Below are 22699 nucleotides of genomic sequence, written 5' to 3' on the forward strand. Positions count from 1 at the left end.
GAGGTCAGCTTCAGCAACTTATCTAGGCCCTAAGCAACTCAGTGAGACCTTACTTAAATTAAAAAATAAAAAGGACTGGGGATGTGACTCAGTAGTAAGGCAATCCCTGGGTTCAAACCCCAATACCAAAAAAAAAAAAAAAAAAAAAAAAAAATTGGGGTAGAAAACTCCAAGAACAACAAAATTCCCCAAACTCCCACATTCAAATAGGGTGAATGATTATGTCAAATGATTATGTCAGCATTTTTAACAGTTGTGTACTCAAGTGTGTGGTGATGCAGAGAATATATAAAAATCAAAAACACAAATGTAGTCAATGTTTACATTAAGCCTCCCACCTCTAAAACACACACACACACAAACGGTCCCACTTTTGTATGTATAATTACATCTCTGAATACTCCCTTGATCCCATTTTTCCCCTTTTCCCCCCAAACACATATTTTGGTTGCCTCTGTAAAGACACAATATATTTTTGCCTCACTTAGAACTACAGGGAACAGACTGAATTGAATCACACCTCTCTGAGCAGTGCATAAAGTGTAACACTTTGAAACCCCAGGGACCAGGGACGGCAGGTCCATGGGGAATCCTAAATGCTAGTTTCCAGCCACAACTGTACTGGAATGAAAATAGAAAACAATGAAGCATGTGCAGAGTCAGCTTTTCTTTGTGCCTCAGCTCAGCTTTCCTGCTGTCCTAAACTTTTCTTTAAGAAAAAAAAAGAGAAAAGAAAAGAAAGGCTGGGGGCAAAGGGGAAATGATCCAGTTTAAAAACTGTTTAATGGTAAAGAGTAAAAATGTAAAATAGCAGCTAGGGCTCTGGGAACATGTACAGAGCTCACAACTGAGAGCTGGGCCCAGTGGTGCATGCCTGTAACCCCATCAACTTGGGAGGCTGAGCCAGGAGGATCACCAGTTCCAGGCCAGCCTCAGCAACTTAGCAAGAGCATCAGTAACTTAGTGAGAACAAAATATAAAAAAAGACTGGGGATGGGGCTCAGTGGTTAAGCTCCCCTGGGTTAAATCCCTGCTACCAAAAAAAAAAATTACAAAAAATAAAAAATAAATCACACCTGAGTCAATGATGAGAAATCTCAAAGCTCTTCCCTTGTTGTGAGGATGTGTGTGCACATAGGCACAAGGCGCAGCTCACCACACGCATAAACCCAGGCCCCCTGAGGGTTTTCCTTGCAGATGGTATAAACTGTGCTACTATGGTCATCGTGAAGAGTGGATTAGATTTTTGCTTCTGTTGCTCACTTACCGTGGAACCTTGGAAATACAAACGTATTTGTTACTCAAATAATTCCATGTAGCAATATGTATTGAATCCTTGTTATGTATGAGGACCTGTGCCAGGTGCTATGGAGAATTCATAAGAAAACACTTTTCCTCAGATGCTGGGGAATCTGGATTGGGCTCAGTTCTGCAGCCATGGTGCTAGGGTATGTGCCCGGTGGAGAAACAACCTGTTGCAGGAATGCAGAGGAGAGGGCAAGGTTCTTTCTAGCTGAGACAGGCATGGAGGAGGCTGTGAGAACCACTAGGGTGGGCTGCAAAAGCTGGGTGAGAATTCAGCATGTGAGAGAAAAGCAGTGAAGGTCAGGAGTCCACAGATGAGCTATGGAGCATGAGGCCTTGCTGAATGGCCAAGCTCCAGAATAGGTGGACCCTTTTGTGTTGCCACTGACCACCAAGCTAAACTGTCCCTTCATTTTTCTGGGCCTCCTCTGCAAAAAAAGACAGTTAAGATTTTTTTTTTTTTTTTTGCTTCAGTTTGCCAAAGGAAGAAAAAGAACACCATGTTTGCGATATAGGTATGCAAATTGCCACTAGTCATTTGCCTTAGTGGTTTAACCCTTCATGAGAAGTAGATATCAAAAAGCTTTGCCTTTTCCCCTTTTCTTATCTTTCCTTTTTTAGCACCGTTATCACAAGGAAAGTGATTGATACAGGAAGAATTAGTGGAAACTTATTTGGTAAAACAGAAAAAAGGAAAAACCAAGTCGAGCCTTTTTTGTGATTGGTGCTGAAATCCAGATTTACATACCATAGTTTAAATATAAAGCTTTATTAGCAACAGTATTATTTTAAACAGCTGTGTATGCATCTGTAAAAGATAACAGCCAAGACAAAGGGAGATGTGAATATCAAGTACTTTCACATTTTTCCCTTGTTATCAGTGGCATCCTTCAGAAAGTACTGATTAAAAAGGAAGGCTGTTCCAGTTTTTGGTTTACTTGTCTCATGGTGCACCAAGGCTGAGCTTGGGGCCTCATTCCAGAGAGTACAAACTTCCTTTCTGGTTGGAAATAATCCATATTTTGTTTGACCTTCAGAATACTTATGGCCTTACTGGAATACTCGGGCCAACATTTGTCCTGGCAAGGCGAGGGCAATTTAAGATTGGTGTCCACAGGGACTGCTTTATAGAGCATTTAAAAGCAGTGGGAGGAAGGTGACTGGAGTAATGCAGATATTTGCATCCTTTCCAGCTTAAAAACCAAGGGGTTCTAAGATAGGCAGTATTTGAAAACAAACAAGCCACAAACACTTCTCTGAGTTCCTACTTGTCTGAAACCTTGAGGTTTTTGCCAAGGTCAGAGTGTTCTTTTGCTACTGACCTTGATATGAGGAGGGTATTACATTTCATTTATTATACTGAACTAATATCTACAATCCTTCTCTGAAGATTGTCAAATATAGACCTTGGAAAACTCAGTTTCCATGACTTTTGAACAATATGCTCTTTCTGATACTTTGTAAAAATATTGTTAGATGGCTAAGAATGTCTACTATGCTGGTGTTAGATAGGCCTCATGGTTCCTTTTTGTTGATCAGGGTGGAGGTGAGTCCAAATCCTATCACAGAGATAAAAGTTTTGGTTCTTTGGGCAGGGAGTGTAGCTCAATGATAGGGTGCTTACCTGCATGTGAGGGACCTGGGTTCCATCCCCAGCACCAAGAAAATGAAAAAAAAGTTATTGCTCTTATTTTAAAGTAAATGTATGACTAGAGACTATATACTAAGTTTGTGAATTATTAGGTAGGCCAATAATTTGATTATGTCAGATATGTAATTGGGCAGATGATAAATGGTAAGGTACGTAGGGACTGGATGAATTCATATAGGAAGACATTATGGCGTTTTCTTTAATAAGAGTATCCATTATATGGAAGTAATTCAAAATAATCATCTTAATGTAGTCAAAATCCTGTATTAATTTAGGGAGGAAAGTAAATACTTTATAGCCTGATTATATAAAAGGAATACAAAAGAATATGTATCGTTAAATTTCTTCATGCTGTATTTTACTTTCAAAGCATTTTGCTCTTACTGGGTAAAGTTATAATTGAATGTTGGCACTTACTGAATGAGTCTAAAGTTTCAGATGAACCCCATATATGGGAACCATAGTGTCTAGTGATTTTCAAAATACAGCCCCACAAAGATGGAAAGGACCCTACAACTCAAACAGATGGGATGCTTGACTTAAGTGAATACTTGCTAATTTAGGAAGATTCAGGAGCCATTCTGATTGATAGTTACAAGGGAGAAGTCTTCAATTAAAAGAGTCTACAACTGAAAAAAATGTCTTTAAAAAGAGAATAGATATTAAAACAAATGTGTTACTCAATGTCTCTTCAGTCCAGCTTTCTATGTAATTGCCCACTGCAGTTGAAAAAGCAGGAGTGGTAAAAGTGAAATGCAAGAGTTTGGGGAAAATAATTGAGAAAAATGAGTAGAAAGAAAGAAAAATACATGTTTTGATAATCTTTGTCAAATGTTTTCTCAAAGACCAACCTCAGATTTAAAGTATTATCCAGATGTAGTCTTTGGCCTTTGGTAGTTTTCTGATAGGAATTCAGCCTTGAGTTGAACTTGGAGATAAGTTATTTTCTTTTCTTTTTAATTACAAAGTGACCGATCTATTGTAGTTTGTTGATCTATTGTCTCCTCTTACCCTTCTTCTGTTGCTTTCCCCATGAGCTGCTGTTTATTCTGGAATGCTGGGCATCCACTTTTAAAATTAGGAGTTTGTGTGCCTGTCTTAACCAGGAATGGAGAAAATCTGACCTGATATTTCAGTTTACAAACTTAAGTAGACTCAGAGGAATTAGAACAGGTATGTATTCAAAATTCCAATTTTTAAAGCCCTGTTTCATTACGTAATGAACACCCACGCCGGCTCTTCTGAGTGCACACTGAGGGGGCGTCTCCACTCCCACCTTGTTTGACTTTCTTCCCCACAGTTCTCTCTGATCACAGCCAGATTCTTTACTTATCTATCAGTTTTAGCACATAACCCATTAAAGTCCAAAATTTTTGTTGGGCAAATCTAATATATTAATTTCTTATATAAGTATCTCACTTTCAAGTTTATCTAATTCTTTGTTGTCTATTACTTTAGATCATTTTGGCAAGGCAGGAAATATTAGTCCTACGTGAAGCATAAGTAAAGCAAACTAAGAGAGGTGGCCCAGGCAATCAGCTTGTTAGTGTCAGAACTGAGACTGGAGCCCAGACCTTCTAACTACAAGTTTGGCCTTTCTCTATTCCCATGGTTCTCCTTGTATGTTGTGGGCTTCTCTTTTGAAGGGTGTGAGTGGGATGATGGGAGTATAGGAGTCTTAACGATTGATTGGTTATGTATTTATTGGTAATATCTTTAAATTTATGTAGAACTTCCTGATTTAGCTAACATCTTTCAAGTACATGGTCTCAGTAACATCTCTGGGTATTAGCTTAGGACAGGTATTATTATTATCATTATTATTATTACTATTATTATTATTATCATTATTATTATGGTGACAGGGATCTCACACATGCTAGGCAAATGCTTTACCACTGAACCACACCCTGAATGCCTATCCCTATTTTAAAGATGAGAAAACTGGGCCTTGGGGAAACTGATGTTATTAGTGGGTCTGGAGTTATACTAAGACCAAAGTCAATGGGAATTAAACATGAACTTTTCCTTTTTGTAACATAATGTACCACTTGCTATGTTAGAATGCTGTGTGTTCAAATATACCCGTTATTTATTTATTCATTCATTCATTCTTTTGGCCCTGGAGATCTAACTGGGACCTTGCATGTGCTAAGCACCCGCTCTGCCACTGAGCTCTATCCCCAACCCCATGGTGTGTGTGTGTGTGTGTGTGTGTGTGTATGTGTGTGTGTGGTGCTGGGGATTGAACCTGGGGACTTATGCATGCTAAGAACCTGCTCTACCCCTGAGATATACCTTTGGTCCCCAAAAGGCCTGTTTTAAATTGCTCATAGAGGTTCTTACAGTTTAGTGGGGGCTGGAAGTTAACTTTGTTTAAGGAAATTAAATTTGGAAGACAGTGTTGTAGAACTGCAGCCAGATACATGTTTACTTTTGTGAATGCGTATTTTATTTGCTGGTTTATTCACTCCTATGCATTTAGATAGAAAAATAAATATAGTTCTGTTTGGGCTCCTTGAAATAGTTTTTATATTTTCTGGAATTTCCTCACTTATTGTCTTTAATATTCCAAAGTTTTATTATGACTCATTTTGGCCATACAATAAAAGAAGTAGGTGTAGGCCTGTTTGAAGATATTCATTAAGTAATTTGGGAAAGTGTATTTTTGAAAGCTTGAGATATTAATTTTCTCTTAGTGTTGAGATTGTGCATGTTCTTGTATATTTTGGATGAGGGAGAGTAAAAGTTAGGAGTTAAAAGAACATAGTTTATTTTTTTTCTCTGCTCAAATATGTAGTTTTGCCATAAACTACTGAAAGTTTCCTGTGCTTGTTTGATAAAAAGCATACTTCCATTCATTGTTTGCATGCAACTTCCTATACTTTTTACATTTAAGAAAAGTTGAAATCTAGGATAAATTTTGAGTTATCTTTGGGGGCAAAGAAGCTCTTATTTTAGAAAAGAGCTTAAAAAGTGGACCTTCTTAAGTCTGTACATATGTTTATCTACCCTCAATATATGTGTATATTTCTTTTTTAAAAAATAATCTTGGTTTACAAAGAGTGTACCCCTATTTGTAATGTATGAAGGCTGGGAGATTCCATATTGTGATTTTTTTTATTTTTTATTTTAGAAAACTTTTGATTTTAGAAATGGTATCGTTATACCACAGAGGGACTTTTTGTGTGGCCCCATTGTGCATTTTCCTTGTGAAATGGTACTTCAGCTTGTGGCTTGCCTTGGGTTACATGGTATGTAATGGATCATTTGTACTGACCTGGATACGGACCACTGGTAGGGGCATCTGTTCTCTATGATGGTGCCCACTGGCCCTGACTAGAGAGTGAAGACAGGAAGAAGTAGTGAATACAACTTCCACTGAGGAACTGCAGTGGAAGTATCTGCATTAACCTGGAATGTGCAGGTTAGATATCTTTTCATCCTAAAAGATGGGGGAGAGGGCACCAGAAGAAATGGAGTGGAGAATCATGAGAACTCTGTCAGATCTAACTATGCATTTGTTTTTTTCTCTTAGAATTTCTAAAATGCTTGAAGTCTCAGAAGCAATAGGAGAGTAGAATTTTAAGCAATTTGGGTGTGATCTAAGTTTCTAATAGTTCACCCGTAGTACATAATCTTCACTTTCTTTGATGGCTTGCCATTCAAATTGAATTGGTGTGGACAGGGTTCCCAATATTGTTTCATATTATTATTTGTCAGGGTCTTAAGCCCTCTTGCTCTTCTCGACCAGCGGCAAGGGAAGGGGACACCCCCCAACAAGGTCAGATGGGGATAGGTAGGGCCGACTGACCACCCGCTCCCAGCCCTACAGTCGGAGGATAATCAGTCGCGTCAGGGAGACCCGTCACAGCAGGAACTCGTTTATTGAGGAAGTCACACAACTTTTATGTAGGGTGGGGGCTAGGCGGGAACCAATCAACTTAAAGATCAGCAAGGCACGGGGGTTCACACAGGCCTGAGTTAGTTAACGTGCCATTAGTCCCAACAATAATTCTTCTTCTTCTTCTTCTTCTTCTTCTTCTTCTTCTTCTTCTTATTATTATTATTATTTTTATTATTATTATATGTGTCAGTTTACAGCAGGTTCTTGCATCATGAAGGAAGCCAAATCATTTTAGTGAGTCACAAGAAAAAGAGATGTCAAAAACCTATATAGATTACTCTGTATATAGAATGGGGAGCCACCTCTGGCACTCATCCAAAGCTGGCCTGCTTAATGTGGAATGTGAGCCAGTGTAAAAGATGGTAAGTGATGAGCTTGATGTAGACATAGGCTTTCAGTCAGGATTAGAAAAATCCCTAGAAATATAGAAAGTATAGACAGAACTATAAAGTGTAGAAATTTGGGAGCATGTGGTGGAGAGAAAAACTGAAATTTCATAGTAGCTTTTAATGAACTGTAATTGGTATTTAATGAGAACTGTAAATATTCAAGAAACGTACAATAGGTGATATTCAGGATGCTCAAACTATATAAGGAAGTAATTAAGCATTCAGTAACTTTTAAATAAATTTCCCTTAAAAATGACTAAAGTTTCTTTCCTGAAATTTTGTTTGGAAAATTTGCTTATGTGGAATATCTCATTACCAGTCAGTGTTGAATAAATGAGACATTTATTGTGTGGTGGGAAGGTGGGAAGAAGGGAGTATAATATGAATTACTGAGCACAGGTATTAATTATTACTTTAAATAATTGATGTAGCATTAGTACATTTTTCTGTGCAAACATTGAAACAAAGCTCTTTTTGTTGTAGGAATTGGCTTGCAAAGCATTTTATTTTCAGATTGAGCATTTGAAAGTATCAGAGCTTGTCTCCATGTGAGAGAAGGTGAATTCCCTCTGGCAGAGTGGTTTCCGCAGGTTCACTTGAGAGGAAAGGAGAGGAGCTAGTTGATTCAGAGTGGAAAAACACTGAAGAGAAGTTTCCCCCCAAAATAACACACACAGATTTTAGAAAAACAGAAATTGCTTTGACCCAGTGTGACAAACTTGAAAAAAAAAAAAAAAAAAAAAAAAAAAACACCAGCTTTCGCTTTGAAACATCATATGACACTTCTGTTTTGAAAGGTTGCTTTGTCAGATACAGATGTGTGTTTTACAGTCTGTTTCTGTGTGTGGTTTTGTCATGAGCATGATCAGTAGATGTCTTGTGGTACAGGTATCTCATTTAGCCCAGTTTTAAATTTTGGGGGGAGATTTTATCATACAGTAGGACAGTAATTTATGTACAATGACCTCTGGATTCACCAATCCTTACATTATTGTAGGTCTATTAAATGTGAACCTAGGAAAAATATTTTCTTGTCCAAAGAGCTGACTTGTTTCCTTTTTATGAGTTCTGTGTAAGCATCATGTTTTCTCTTTATCTTGGCTGCTAGGAAGCTTAGAGCTGAGCTTGATACTCAAGTGAAATAGTCTTCCTTAGCCAGGTTGTTGATAAGATTTCCCTTTTGCCATAGTGACTTTTAATTGATTGGCAGCTGAAGTAGGTTTTATGGGTCCATTTTCTTGTTATAAGCCCCTCAATTTCCTTTCTAGAAATAATTGAGTATATAAATAATAAAGGAATGTGTAACATGACATTTTGGTGGGATCAGGAATTTTCTAGGAAAGTGTTCACTAAAACTGGGGGCTTCCTCTTGGTATGTTGATTTTGCATCTCTAGAACCAGAAACCATGTCAGAACTTGTCTGAAAACTAGGAAAGATTTGGAAGAAGCCTTTTTGCTAACTGATTTGTAGAGTTCTCTTAAACTCTCTGGGTAACAGTGAAGGCACTGAACTACCTAGTAGCCAAGGTTCCATTAAGTTCTACTTTTCTGTGATTCCTGATACATAAGAAGACTGAGATGAATTAAAAAGGTATTTTTTTCAGAACATATACTATAGTTGGATACATGGCAATAATTGTTATAATAAAAAGAAAGCAATCCTAAGAACAGTCCTTTTGGTATCCACAATGTATAGAGAAGAAACATGAAGAGAAATTGAATGCTTGGGTAACTGCCTGAGGCCACAAAGCTAAAATTTGTCAGGGTTGAGATTTAAACCTGGGAGACTAGTCCACAGTCTACAGATAATTAGCAGCTTGGATCTTTGGTTGTTTGGCCAGTGAATTCATCACTCAACAATCATTTATGAACACTTACTGTATGCCATGCATGGTACCCAACACCAGGTTGGAAGATGAGCAAAAGAACCATGGTCCTTGCCCTCATGGAGTTTCCAGCTGTGGAGAGGACATAAAAACACATGTCCAAATAAAAGAAACAATAGGTTTGTGAAAGCTGATATTTTCTATAAAGGAAAAGTACAATAAATATAACAGGTTTAAGGGGTTTCTGAATCTAATCAGATATACAAATATGATGCTGGACTGAGCCTACTTAGCTAGGCGCAATGTTTCTGTCTTTCTCAGGCCCACGGTTCCTCAGTCTGCACTGGGTAATTCCATGGAACTGCTTGATTGGCCCATAGCGGTCATAAACTCTGGAAATTCCAGCTCCATAGCTTCTCCAGAGCCTGACTGTGAAAGGAACAAGAATGCACTTGTGCCCAGGTGTTCACAAAGCTCTCTATAAACTTTTAGCTCTCAGTTTCCCTTGTAGCAGAAGCACCTGAGCAGCCACCTAGCTCGTCTAAAGAGGAAGGAATATACTTGAGTCTTGTAATGTGGTTTGACATATACATTAAGCTGGGTAATTGACATTCATGTTAAGCATTTCCTTCATTCCTTGAAAACCAATTGTTGACTGCCCTGAGTTATATATAAAATCCTTAAAGTAAATGTGTTTCAGGTCATGGCTCAGTTTGTACACGTGGCTGTAATTAGTAATATTTTGCATGGCCAAACCAAAGTTTGTAGATTTTCCTTTTTAAATCTCTTTTATCTGTAATCAGGACTAGTGGTTACTGGCCATGATTCAGCTCCCTGGTAGTGTGGTTCCCCCTTCTGTCCTTCCCAACATGCTTCCTTATATCATGTCTTGCTGCTTGCCATCCACCCCAGACCCTATGCAGTCCTAACAGAATGCTTGCCAGTCCCAGAGTAGATCCCTTGCGCTATGTCCCATTCCTCCATGGTTCTGTGCATATTCTTGCCTCTGTTTCTTCTGTCTTTTCTTTTGTGTCAGACACCAGTTTGCTAGAGCTGAAAAGAGAAAATGAGATGTTGGGGGAAATAACTCAGAGGTTCAGCCTGTGCTCAGCCTGTGCAAAGTCCCTCATTCAGTCCCCAGCACTGCAGGTTGGGGAAGGAAATTGGTTTAGCAATTATCTTAAGTATAAGTCAAGGTCTGAGAGATAAAAAGATTTGGTAATATTATTCCTCAGGGTTAAAGAGAAGTCACTTCATATTCCTTAAAGTCTCACTTTGCCCTTAATGCTGTTAGGAGGAATAAACTGATAATTTTTATTACGTGACTAAATTGAGTTTAATGTCGCAAACCCACATCAATTATGCATTTTCCTCTTAATAAAGAAGCATGTTTTCTCTCAGTTATATTGTATCTGCAAAACTTGGGGTAGGGGAAAAAAGAATGTATTTTCTTCCATCCTTCAAGCCTTCCCATTTGTCCTTGGTCTCTAGGCTGAGACCAATAACATCTCATCAATTCTAATTTTCCCATAAATGAATACTGTAGCAAGTGTCCCCATCTTCTTAGCTTCCTTCTCAGCCCTTGTCAGAAGAATAGAATTTGGTACACCATTTTTTAGATCAAAGCCAACAAGAGAAGTTTGACGAAGATGGTGCCACATTTTCTTCCTGGATTGCCAGAATTCCCTGCAGGCACAAATCTGGACTGTTCTCACCTTTGTTTAGAAAATGGCAGAATGTACTCAGAGAACAGGAATTTTTACTCCTATGCTGTTATACTGTGCATAGTTTTATTTTAAATCTCCCCAGTGCAATTCTTAGACATACTTTTTGGGGAGTAATGACTAGGGAGTAGTATAAGAACATCTTATCTTAGATACTTGATTAATCATTCTAAAAGTCTACAAAGAAAATATTTTTCAATTGGAGAAAATATTTTCATTCATTTATTTCTCCTCCCCTCAGGGGATTTAATTTCTCTAACACTACTTGTGCTTCTTTTGATCTACAAGTGGAGCCTGTCATAGAGTAAGAGAGAACTTAAAAACAAGGTTCGAGTTGAGGGTGTAGTTCAGAGGTAGAGCACTCATCTAGCACAAATGAGGCCCTGGGTTCTATCCTAAGCACCACAGAAACAAAACAATGACAACAACAAACAACAACAACAAAAACAGCTGGTAAGCAGCAGATGCAGGCTGAAAACTGGCTCCTTTAGCCACTGGTCCAGTACCTCATGCTTACCTAATGCAAGGGCTCCTCTTTTTTTTTTTTTTTTTTTTTAATTTTTCGGTGTGAAAACCAGGGCCTTGCCCATGCTAATAAGCACGTTTTCTACTATGGAGCTATACTGCTAGCTCCTCAGAGGCTTCTCTTGCTGTGTCTAGTGGTGAAATCTGGGACATGCCCCCTCTGCTGCCTTGTCTTAGCTCATAAAAAATACAAAACAGCACCCCTTCCTCCTCGAGCTGCACAGATCCCCTCTGTGGACACTTCTGGATGGTATAATGGTATCCTGCCTAGATGGAAGGGTCAGTACCCTTTATAGCTTGGTACTTCCCAGCACTTGGAGAATTTAGGTTCTCAGTAAAGCTCTACCCTTTGTTTTCTTTAGAACACCGAAAAACATAATTTGAACACAGGAAATTCTTTAACATGGTTGCACCACAATTTCAACACAACATATACAAATATGCACTGGCTTTTAGCCCAGCAAATGGGCATTTGACTTCTTGGAAGAGGGCTGGTTTGTCAAGAGGAAGGCTTGAATTTAGATATTTGCCTGGAGGATGAAAGAAACTATGATAAGATATGCCTAAAGAATTGTGCTGTAGAAAAATCTGGGCTTTCCCCCATCCCTGAGAAATCCATATTGCAAGTATTATAAGTTTTCTTTTCCTAGCAGGAATAAAATTCAGCCTCAAGCTAAGTTTTATTGTTGAAAAACCCAGGTGGGGGCTGCAGTAGAAGGGCCCCTTTGGAGTTTAATGGTGGTACATTCCGCAGCTCCATCCCCAAGGGGCTGTAGATCCAAAGTCTTGTAATCTGAGATGGTACAAACATGAGCACATGTGTACAGATCAGGCAGGGCCTTCCAGGTGTTTTTCCCTTGGAACTTTGTTTTTGCATCCTATCCTGGTAACATTCTGTCTCATAAAGCCAGACTGTGCTATTGCCTGAGAAATCATCCTGGGTGCCCTTTCTTACAGATTCTGACATCCCATGGGTGTAGAAGGGATGTTGGGCTTAAGGACAGAGTAGATCCTGTAGTGCCCAGTCCCACAGTCTGTGGGAGTTTGTCCCTCTTTGCAGCTGACAGCATTGCAGAATTCCCTGTGGGACAATAACAGAAACCCTTATGAGCCAATGGTGTTGGTAGAATAAAATCTCCCCACTGCGATGTCTTGGTCCCAGGCTATAATGTTACCCCTTAATTCCCTCTGCATCTTTACCACTTTTATTACAGCTGAACACACGCTCCTCATTAGTACTCTGGGTGATATGGGGAATCAGAGCGCTGGAAATTATGTGGAATAGGTACCAGATGTTTGTGTCAACTTGGTATGCATTAGAATTGGGAATGCTTGCAGATCACATTTATTAAACGTGAAGATTACTTACTATGCCTTCCCCTAAACAATACCCTCCCCTCAATATTTTACTCTGTGTCACATGAGGTGTAACATTAAGAATTTCTTTGGGGATAGATTAAATTTAAAGTGTATGCAGCAAATGCATCTGTTCCCAAATGCTTTGTCTGCATTCTATCAAGGCTTGGGGCTGGCCTGCAGCCAGCATGGACGTGGGGGTTCTGTACTGAGATTGGAATGCTGTGTTGTAGTTAAAGGACATAATGAAAGGGTGAGTCCATTTTCATTTTTTTTTTTTTCTTTAAGTAGAACTGGGAATTTAGATGTTGGTGTTATAGTCAGATCTTTGAAACGTTTCCCATGTGTCCTGATAATCAAGCATTAGTGAAAAAGACAAAGAGGATATTTGGTAAAATGAGAAAGGAACTTGTGCTTCCTCATTGAGTTTACAAGGTCTTTTAAGTCAACTAAAGGTTAAAAGTATGAACTGAGAAGTTTATTTTATCTTATCAGACATGAAATAATGTTTATGTTTGTCCTGTGAGTCTGTTCAAGCCTCCCTAAGGTGAAAGATAGGAAAGTTCAAGTCGAAACCTGGTGTCATGAGAAGAACCTAGACCTAGAGTGTGACACATCCAGGTTTGAATTCCCTGCTGTCACTTACTGGTGCAGTGTGTTCTTTGGCAAATTCTTAACCCCTCTGAGCATCAGTGTCCATTGCTCTAAAATCTGGGCTTTAACACTGTCTTCATGGTAGTGTTTCAAGGATTAGAAACAATACGTGCAGAGTATGCACATGCACACGATAATCCTCCACCAGAAGAGTGCACCTTTGGTTCATCACACCAGGCCTGTGAGTTGCCTCAAGTAGCCTAGTTGCTGAGCAGGCTGAAGGGTAGGGACCCTGCTTGGTGCAGGAGTCTGCTTGGCAGTGGCCTTGTCAGTATGGCTCTGACCCGGGCCACCTGGTGAGTTTCTTACCACAGGATTCACTGGAGTCTGCACTGTGTTCAGGTCAGCCAGTGTTTCAGTCAATAGAAGTAGCATCTTGTGGGTAGGTAGGGCCAGGTGTCCATCCTGGTGCCTGAGAGAGTATAAAAACAGGAAGGTCAGAACCTGGCTACAGGTCAGGAGGGAAGAGGACAATTTAGACAGAACACAATACCCAGGAGGATTATGAGAAGGTCAGATTTTTCCAGGAGCCAGTAGGGAGTAAAATATGGCTAAAACCATAGAAATGCCCAGTTTCTTTGGGAATAACCCCCCCCCCCCCCCCCCCATCCTAGACAGGACCTATAGTAGATGCCCAGTATAAATAGAAATATCCAGATTGGGAGGCAGCAGTGAGGTCTGTCTCTGGAGGTGAGCCTGTATGTGCATTCCTGTCAGGAAGCACTTTACTGAAATATGCCCCCAGCTTTGTGGCTTTACTTATAGTAGGAATAATAATATTTTTTCTACCCATTTTCAGAATTTCCATGAGGTTTCCAATAAAGTATTTATAATATGCCTTTTAATAAAAAGGGGAAGTCCTGAGCATTGCTCTAAGCCAGCATTTGTTCCTTCTTTACCTGGCCTGTTGCTCCTTACTGTGGTCAGACAACTTTTGCCATATTGATTAGGATCTTCACCAGCTTGCTGCTTACCAGTCTCGTGACTACCAGAATGGATTGTATTGTGTAGGGAAGATCAGGTTGTGGGATTCCAGCCTGCAGCCTCTGAGGCTGTCCTGTGGGCCTGTTTCAGCAACTCCAGAATGCTCGGGGCACCACACATATGAGCAACTGAATCACTCGGGGTTGCGGAACATGTTCTCCTGGTGACTGGACTCTGGTGGCTGGGAGGTGCCTGCCCTCTGGAAGCACTAGGCTACCTTGTTTCATTGGGAATGCACGGGAGAGCCTGTGGGGCTGATCACACTGTTCCCAGAGGAAGCTTTTCTAAATGGAGCCTGATGTAACCTTGTGTGGGCAGATTGCACGGACCCACTGTGAGCCCAAGGGCAAGGACAGAGGCAAGGAGGGCAGGTGAGGTCTTGCAAACAGGCTGTGTCTAGGCAGAGGGACAGGGAGGCTTGGGCCAGATGTGGAGGTGGCAGGCCAAGGTTGGGAATGTGAGGTATGGATAGGGAGATAGGGGGCCCTCCAGCTGCCTGAGGAGGACCTTGCCAGAAGAATGTTCAGGAAGAGAGGATGGCAGGTTTGTGTTTCCTGCTTTCTGTGACAGTCGAGGGTGGAGAACCCAACTGGGACTTGATTCTTAGCAAACCCAAACACTTCTTCATTTCATGATTGATTCCCCACCCCACTTTGGTGTACAATTAAAACTCTTAAAAAAGAGCAAAAGGAAGAATTCTAGGATAGTCTCCTGGTCCTGTGAAATTCATCAAGCATGGATCACCTCAAGGTTCCTTCCTCTTTCCTCAGTAATGTTGGCGTGCCCACTGTGCATAGCGCACTGTGTTGGTGAAAGTGTACAACAATAAATGGAATGTGTGTATTCCTTCTTTTGTGGTATTTTCAGTCTTTGGGAGAATGTAGACATTAAGCAAATAATTATGTACATCAAATTACATGAAGTGCTTTGAAGAGAAGTAAAGGGTACTATGAAAGTATGAAAAAAAAAAGGTATCTAACATAGTGAGAGGTAAGGGAAACTTCTTTAGATGAGATCAGGCACTTTCAGGGTAGTACAGCCATGGAAGCTTCCTTAGGAGATCCAGAGGATAAGCTAGAGTTTGTCTTGCCAAGGCCCAGGAGGGAACAGAAGTGGTAGGGCAAGTGTTCATGGAGGAAACTGGGTGTATGTGGAGGCCCCTGGAGGGTTGGCAGGTTTGATAAAGTAAAAGAAGGAGAGTATATTAATTAGGGTAGATTAAGCAGCAAGTATCAGAAAACCCAAAATGACTTTGGGCTCGAAGAGAGAAAAGTTGACTTGTATTTCACATATAAAGAAGCAGCCCAGAGCCTATTCAGGGGCTCCATGTTCATCAAGTACTCAGGCAACTTCTTAGTGCTTTGCCTTCCTCAGCAGAATTCTTCCATCTTACGGCCCGAAGGCTGCTCTAGCACTGCTCTTCACATCTGTATTCCAGTCAGCAGGAAGGACAGAAGAATATATCTCTTACTCTTCACAAGGAAACTTCCTGGAAGTTCTATGTGTCATCTCTGGTTAATATCTCAGTCAAAATTTGGTCTCATGGCAATATGTAGCTGAAAGTGGGACTGTAGTCTTATTCTGGATGGCCATAAACCTTACTAAGAGTTGGGGGAAAATGAGAATAATTGATCTTGGGAGAAAACTAACAGGTTTATGCCTCAACCAAAATGGCTAAGACACAGTGTTTTCCCGAGTTTTGAGAGAAGAGGCCTGACTAGGAGGCAAGGCTAGATCTGGAAGCGCCCTGTAAGTCATGGCAAGATTTTTGGGCTTCGCTGGAGAGCAGAGAGAGATCACTTTTAAGCAGTGTATTAAGCACAATCCAAATTAATGTTTTGAAGGTTTATTTTCATTTTATCTTCTCTCTTAAGTTGTTTTTCCCCCCATTGGTACACTCTGTACTCTTTGCATACAGATCCAGTTATTTCTTTATGATAAGTTCTTAGAGGGAAACTGCTGGGTCAAAGGATATGTACCTTTTTTTTTTTTTTTTTTAAGACTTTTGATACTATTGAAAAGTTAAACTAGTTTGCTTTCTCAGAAGTGTGAGTGTGTTTTCTGGGACATTTCTGGCCTGATTTTTTAAATAATCATCCCCTCCCCTTCAACATTTTTGTATGAAACATTTCAACATACAGAGATGTTGAAACCACTGTACAATGAACATCCAGATTCCAGAATTAACATTTTGCAATGGTTGCTTTATCAAGTATCTATTCATCTATCAATCCATTATTTTTTAGGCACATTTCAGAGTAAGTTGTAGCCTTAGGATACTTTACCAATACATCTGTGATTCACTGAGCCCATCTTCCTTTTCCTTAAGATGGACTAATACTACCTCTTTATGGTGTGTTGAAAAGATATATAGTACCTCTCATTGCCTAACACATAGTAAAATCTTAATAAATGGGAGAAGTGTCTTCATTGTTTTTATAAGAACAGTCTGACACTGAGTGTTGAACTGTTGAAGAAAAATTTTCTTATATATTCTTGGTGTTGGTGATGGATAATTCCTGAAATTTTTGTTGGGGTTGTTGTCTTTTTGGCATATTAATAGCTTAATCACATATCATATTTTCTTTTTCTTTTTCAAACTTGGAGGTAAAAATGCAGTAATGAACCTCAAAAACTCTAGTATGTCAGATGGTCAAGAGCACTCTTGCTGAATGTTAGTCAGCTGTCCATTGATGCAACAAAATACCTGAGATAAACAACTTAAAAGAAGGAAAGTCTTATTTTGGCTCATGATTTCAGAAGTTTCAGTCCATGATGTCTTGGCTCTGTCACTTTGGCCTGTGGCTGCATAGAAAATCCTGGCAAGAGCGTGAGGCAAAGAATACTGCTCATCTCATAGCAGCTGAGAAGCAAAAAGAGACAGTGAGGAAGGGCCCAGGGCTCCAGTATCCCCTTCAATGGCATGCCCCCAATGACCTAACCTCCTTTCACTGGGCTCTACCTCCTAAATTTCCAGCACCTCCCTCTAGCTCCACAAGTTGGCAACCAAGCCTTTAGCACATGGGCCTTGGGGGACATTTAAGATCCAAATCATAACATTGAGTATATTTAAACATTGACCTCAGAAGGTTGCTATAAAGAAATGCTGTCCCACACTTAATCAGAGTGTGCTCTGGGGCATTGCCTTTCTCTCTGTCTCTCTCTTTCTCCCTCTCTCTTTCTTAATCTTGGACTGACTTGTATTACTCATGGCTAGAGCTCAGCCCAGAAAGAGGGATTCTGCCCTTCCTGGACTCTAGCAGGACAGAGAGAAAATAAACTCTGAGGCAAAGTATTCTTGCCTTCTGTATTGAGGCGGTTTTCCTCTTTGGGTTAGATCTTGCTCTATGATTTGCTTCCATTGAGTTTTTACTCTTGCTTTGTTGTGAAAGTGAACCATATGGTGGTTTTTTTAAAATTTATTTTTATTTTTATTTATTTATTTATTTATTTTTATTTAAGGAGGACCCCTGTGGGCAATGGTGGCATTAGAAGGAAGAGGGCCAGTCAGGCAGATAGTAGCCTTTTTTGCAGATGTGTTTGGGGTCCAGTGACAGACTAGTAAGAACTTTGCACATGTATATCCCAAATGAAACTTAAAAACATTTTTATTTGTGTTTAACTTGTGATCATTGCAAATTCACTTCAGAGAGGTTCCCAGAGTGGGTAGCTATGGCCAGTATGTGTCCCCAGAATTGAGTAGGAACGGGAGACTTTCTCTGGGGCTTTGGGGTGTACCCAAAAATGTGCCTCCTGCCATTGCTGCAACAACATCTTCACCAACTCCTACTTTCTGAGAAAGCAGCTGGGCACAGTCCAATGGTACAGAGTGGCAGTGATTATTTGAGAAGGCACATACTTCATTTTAGACCAGATTGCTATTATCAACCTAGATAATTTCTGTGAGTCCTGAAATAGATTTGGCCCACCAGGCAGAATGTCTACTTATGACATAGCAGTAGGATCCGGGAGTGGCTAGTTCTGAACTCCATTTTAGATTGGGGCTACGATCCTGGAGAATACCTTTATTGTTTAGAAGTCAGAAAGAACTGATTGGAATGCATGCAAGTCTTTTATCTGGGTTCCATTTGAAAGGGTGTGGTTTAGTGGAGCTGTGTGTTCAGGTCCCAGGCTCCTCAGCCATTGAATGGGGATAGTAGCAGCAAGCTCACAGAGGTGTGTGAAGATGAAGCATTGTAGGGGTGAAGGGAAATTTATCACTGCTCTCTGAATGTTCTCTGGAATGAACTGACAAAGACAGACTAAATAGGAGAAAAGGAATACAAATTTATTATTTTGTTCTATTTTACTTGTAGTACTGAAGAGTGGACTCAGGGATACCCTAGCTCTGAGCTACATCCTCTGTCATTTTTATTTTTATTTTTTTAGACAGGTCTTGCTCAATTGTCTGGGTTGGTCTCAAATTTTCTATCCTCCTGCCTCAACCTCCTGAGTATCTGCAGTTACATACAAATTTATTAACCTGCAAAAATAAATTCTTCCAGGGCTAAATGACCAAAAGTGCTCATCTGTTCTTCTGAAACCCCAATCTCTTAAATTTCTTTTGGGTATTTTGATATATATTTGATTTTCTAAATTCCCGTTTAGACTCACAAGTAATGAATGTATTCCTCTGGATAAAGGACACTCCTATTTGATTTGTGTTGAATTCTTCTTCTCTTAGAAGAAAGTCAGAGATAAATGGAATAAATTGCTTAAAGTCTCAATTAGTTCTGGAAACAACTTACTTGTAAAGGCTCCTCTGATGGGTTGGCAGTGGTATGATCATCCGGAAACACCGGATGACTACATTGAGGTAGACTACATTGCTCTTCCTGAGTGGCTCTTGTCTGTATTCTGTCTGCAGGTCCAGAGCCTGGTACCCAGTGTGAGCTGTCTCCTGTCAATGCCTCCCATCCCGTCCAGGCCTTGATGGAGAGCTTCACGGTCCTGTCAGGCTGTGCCAGCAGAGGCACGACTGGGCTGCCACAGGAGGTACATGTGCTGAACCTGCGTGCTGCAGACCAGGGCCCAGGCCAGCCGCAGAGAGAGGTAGGTACAGGTGTCAGCTTTCAGCCCACCACCCACTGAGTCTGCAAAGATGCTTTTCTGAATAAAGAGTCCTTTTCTTTTCTTCAACGAGGATGCTCACAAGTGAACACAAGAGAAAGCAAAACTTAGAATATCAGATTGCTCTCAGAGCTTGGAATAACAGATTGTTCCTTAGCCTGGTCAACGTTAAGATTTCTCTCTCTAGGGATTGTTTGGCTCCCTCCTTTCCTGGCCTTTCATATTGGGAAGCATGTTTGTAAGAATTTTCGACTTCTAAACATGATTGTGAGGAAGCAAGGTGCCATTCTCTGTAATTTTAATGTCTCCTCATCCTCACCAGTGGCCTCTCTTTCTTCTGTCCTTGCTTGGTCTTACAAACCTCTTCCAGAATGAGTCAGGGAAAATGGGAACACTATGAAATAAACCCACCAGCACTTCGTGTTTCTGTGAAAAGGCCTGAGGGCAACTCCTTATTACTGTCCATGTGGCTTTGCCAAGATGGTAGAGGTCTCAGTTGTGACAGTGAGAATGAAGGTACAAGCCCAGCGCTATCAGTATTTGCTCTGTTCTCAGCACTGTTCGAGGCTACTCACATGCTACCCCATGAAGCTCTGTCATTTTACATGGGACTAAACAGGTTCAGAGATAGCTCACTAGCCCAGGCATATCACCTTCAGAGAGAAATGACCTCCACTTTCTTGTGACTCATGGCTGAGATCCTGGTTGCATAGTCATTATACTTTTTTAAGAGGATGAACTTCCCCCAAGACAACCTGCTGTTGTTATTCTTTCTGTTTTTTAGCTTCTGTGTCAGAGATGTTATCACTTAGGTATTATCTCTCTGGGGAGAATGAAACCACAGTATATCCTGATCACAATGAAGTAGAGGAAAACTAATGTAGAATGGGATTTATCTTTGAACTTTCTCCCAGTCAAGAAAGTGAATTTCCAGAATGACTAGTCTATGTGCCTCAACCACCCTGTCCATCTGGGGGAGTAGGGATAGGAGAGGCATGAAGCATCTTGAAGGAAAAGCAAACTGATTTTAATCTTTTGAAAGTGTGCAGAGTTGGCTCATTTCAAAGATGGATCGCCTAACCTTTCCAGCTCCGTTGGAAATTATTGTTAATACTCTTGGTTGCTTGCCATTGTTGCTGCAACACATATTTCAGGTCAGATTTCTTTATCCTGGTAATGTGTCTTTAATTCTTAACTTATGGGGGAGAGTTTGTGGTAGGAGGGGAAGGAGGAGAGGAGGAAATGCAGCTCCTACCAGGCGTTGCTGACTCCAGCAGTTCTTCAGCAGCAGTAATCACTCATTTTATATATGCATCTCTCAAAGGAACTGAGAAGGGAAAAAAAGTCCAAGCTATTACAGAAGCAGCAACAGCCGAGAATTCTTGATGTTAAATTGTGCGGTACTGTTGTTGACCATGCAAATAGATTCAACAAGACTACTGGAGCAAAAGAAAAATACCTCAAGGAAGGACAGCAGAATTCTCCCACACTTTCACTTACTTTGTTAGATCAAAATGGAATTTGTTTTAGGACATGGCAGTGCCAAGGATATATAAAATTAGATGGCACCAAGTGACATAGTGTGATTGGTGAGAAAAGAAAGAGGGACTACATGAGATAATCCCAGACTTGTTTGAAAACTGTGCATTGTGCTCCTTCAGTATTTGTGCAGTATGTGTACGATTTGGGGCTAGTGATTTGAAGACTTTTCTGAGAGTAGGTGACCAAGGAAAATTGCATTATTTCCTTCTTTGGGGACCTTTAAGGATTAGATGATTTTAGTTCAATCCTGTTTGAAAACATGATGCTGGGGTAACTGATATTTGGAATTTCTATCAGGCTCTGTGTGCTGTCATTTTGTAGACCTCCAGGTATTTTGTGTATACAGAGTGAATGTAGAAGACAACATTAGACAGAGAACGAATGAGTCTTTGGAGGAGTGGCAGGATGGGGGTGAAGTATTAAATACCACTTGCTCTTTTCAGACATCACTATGAGAGAAGTTACTGCAGTTGTGCAGACAGTTTTGAAAAAGGTCTCTTGAACCATGTAACCTAGCAGTTCTCCTCTTAGGTACATGCCCAGTAGAAATGAAAACATAGGTACCCACAGAAACTTGCCCATGAATGTTCATGTTAGCATTCTTCTGGATACTCAAAAAGTGGAAACAACTTGAATGTCTATCACCTGATGGATTAAAGAAATGTGTATTTATAGAAAGGAATGAAGTACTGACATATGCTATAACATGGGCAAACCTTAAAAATATTATGCTAACTGAAAAAGAGAGACACAACAAACCCTGAATTATATAATTCCATTTTTATGACATGTCCAGAATATACAAGTTTATAGAGTCAGAAAGTTAAATGAATGCTTGTTTAGGATAGATGGGAAAGGAGGAAATGGAGGTTGACTTACTAATGGTTAAGGGTTTTTTTTGGGTGGGGGGTAAAATATTCTAACTTTCAATTGTGGTGATGGTTGCACAACCTGAAAATATAATAAAAACTGTTGAATTATAATTTAAAGGGTGAATTTGATGGTATGTGAATTGTATCCCAATAAAGCTATTTAAAAAAATCATTCAACCTGCCAATGTGTTCTAATTAGCCCATAAAATGTATCTTGGCCCAATTCACTTATTTTATACCCAAATTGCTTCCTTCTCCAACTCACTCAATTCTTTTCGCTATTCTCAATGGATAACTTGCTTTTTATAGATACGCTATAATATGGGCTATGCAAAAACTAACAGCTGATTTGTTTGGGGGCAAGAGCGCGAGGACCAGAGGCAGTCTTTGTACAGCCTCTACCAAATGCTTAAGGCAAATAGTTTTGAAGATGAACTAAGTGCTGATGCTTGCAGTTTAGCAGAATTATCATGCTGGCTCCAGACTTCACTTGCCTATGACTGATGACTGCAGCAGTAGTTTTTCACAAAGTCCCCTTTGAATTCATGAGGGAACAACCCCATTCCCCCTCAGCTTGTGAGTGGTGCAGGATTATCATGAAGATCTATGACAAATCATCCCTTTTCTGACATTTTACTAAACTCTTACCTCCCAGGTGCCTTAAGGTCCTTCAGCTGAGAAGTGTTTTTTTTTTTTTTTTTTTTTTTTTCCCCCCAGAGTAGAGGAAGTGACAGAGACTACAACTAGAAGTAGTAAACACAGCAGGTTGACAAGGTTTGGGGAGGCAGTTCTGCTCAAGCTGGATAAACAATTGTATCAGCCAGCAGAGGGTTTGTATCAGAAACATACTCATTATGGCAGTGTCGGAAGGCCCCGCTCCTCTCCCATGGGCCT

The 22699-nt window shown here is 40.2% G+C and overlaps 1 protein-coding gene across 2 annotated transcripts in view; it reads left to right on the forward strand.

Moving 5' to 3' along the window:
• The window catches only part of Tgfbr3 (transforming growth factor beta receptor 3), a 189714-nt gene that overhangs the window by 52420 nt on the left and 114595 nt on the right, over positions 1-22699 (forward strand). For both annotated transcript variants that reach the window (XM_047550251.1, XM_047550258.1), the window contains exon 3: positions 19189-19373. In XM_047550251.1, coding sequence (XP_047406207.1) covers positions 19189-19373 — 185 coding nt within the window. The remainder of the gene's footprint in view (positions 1-19188; positions 19374-22699) is intronic.

Source organism: Sciurus carolinensis, chromosome 1, assembly GCF_902686445.1.
Source record: "Sciurus carolinensis chromosome 1, mSciCar1.2, whole genome shotgun sequence".
NCBI lineage: Eukaryota > Metazoa > Chordata > Mammalia > Rodentia > Sciuridae > Sciurus > Sciurus carolinensis.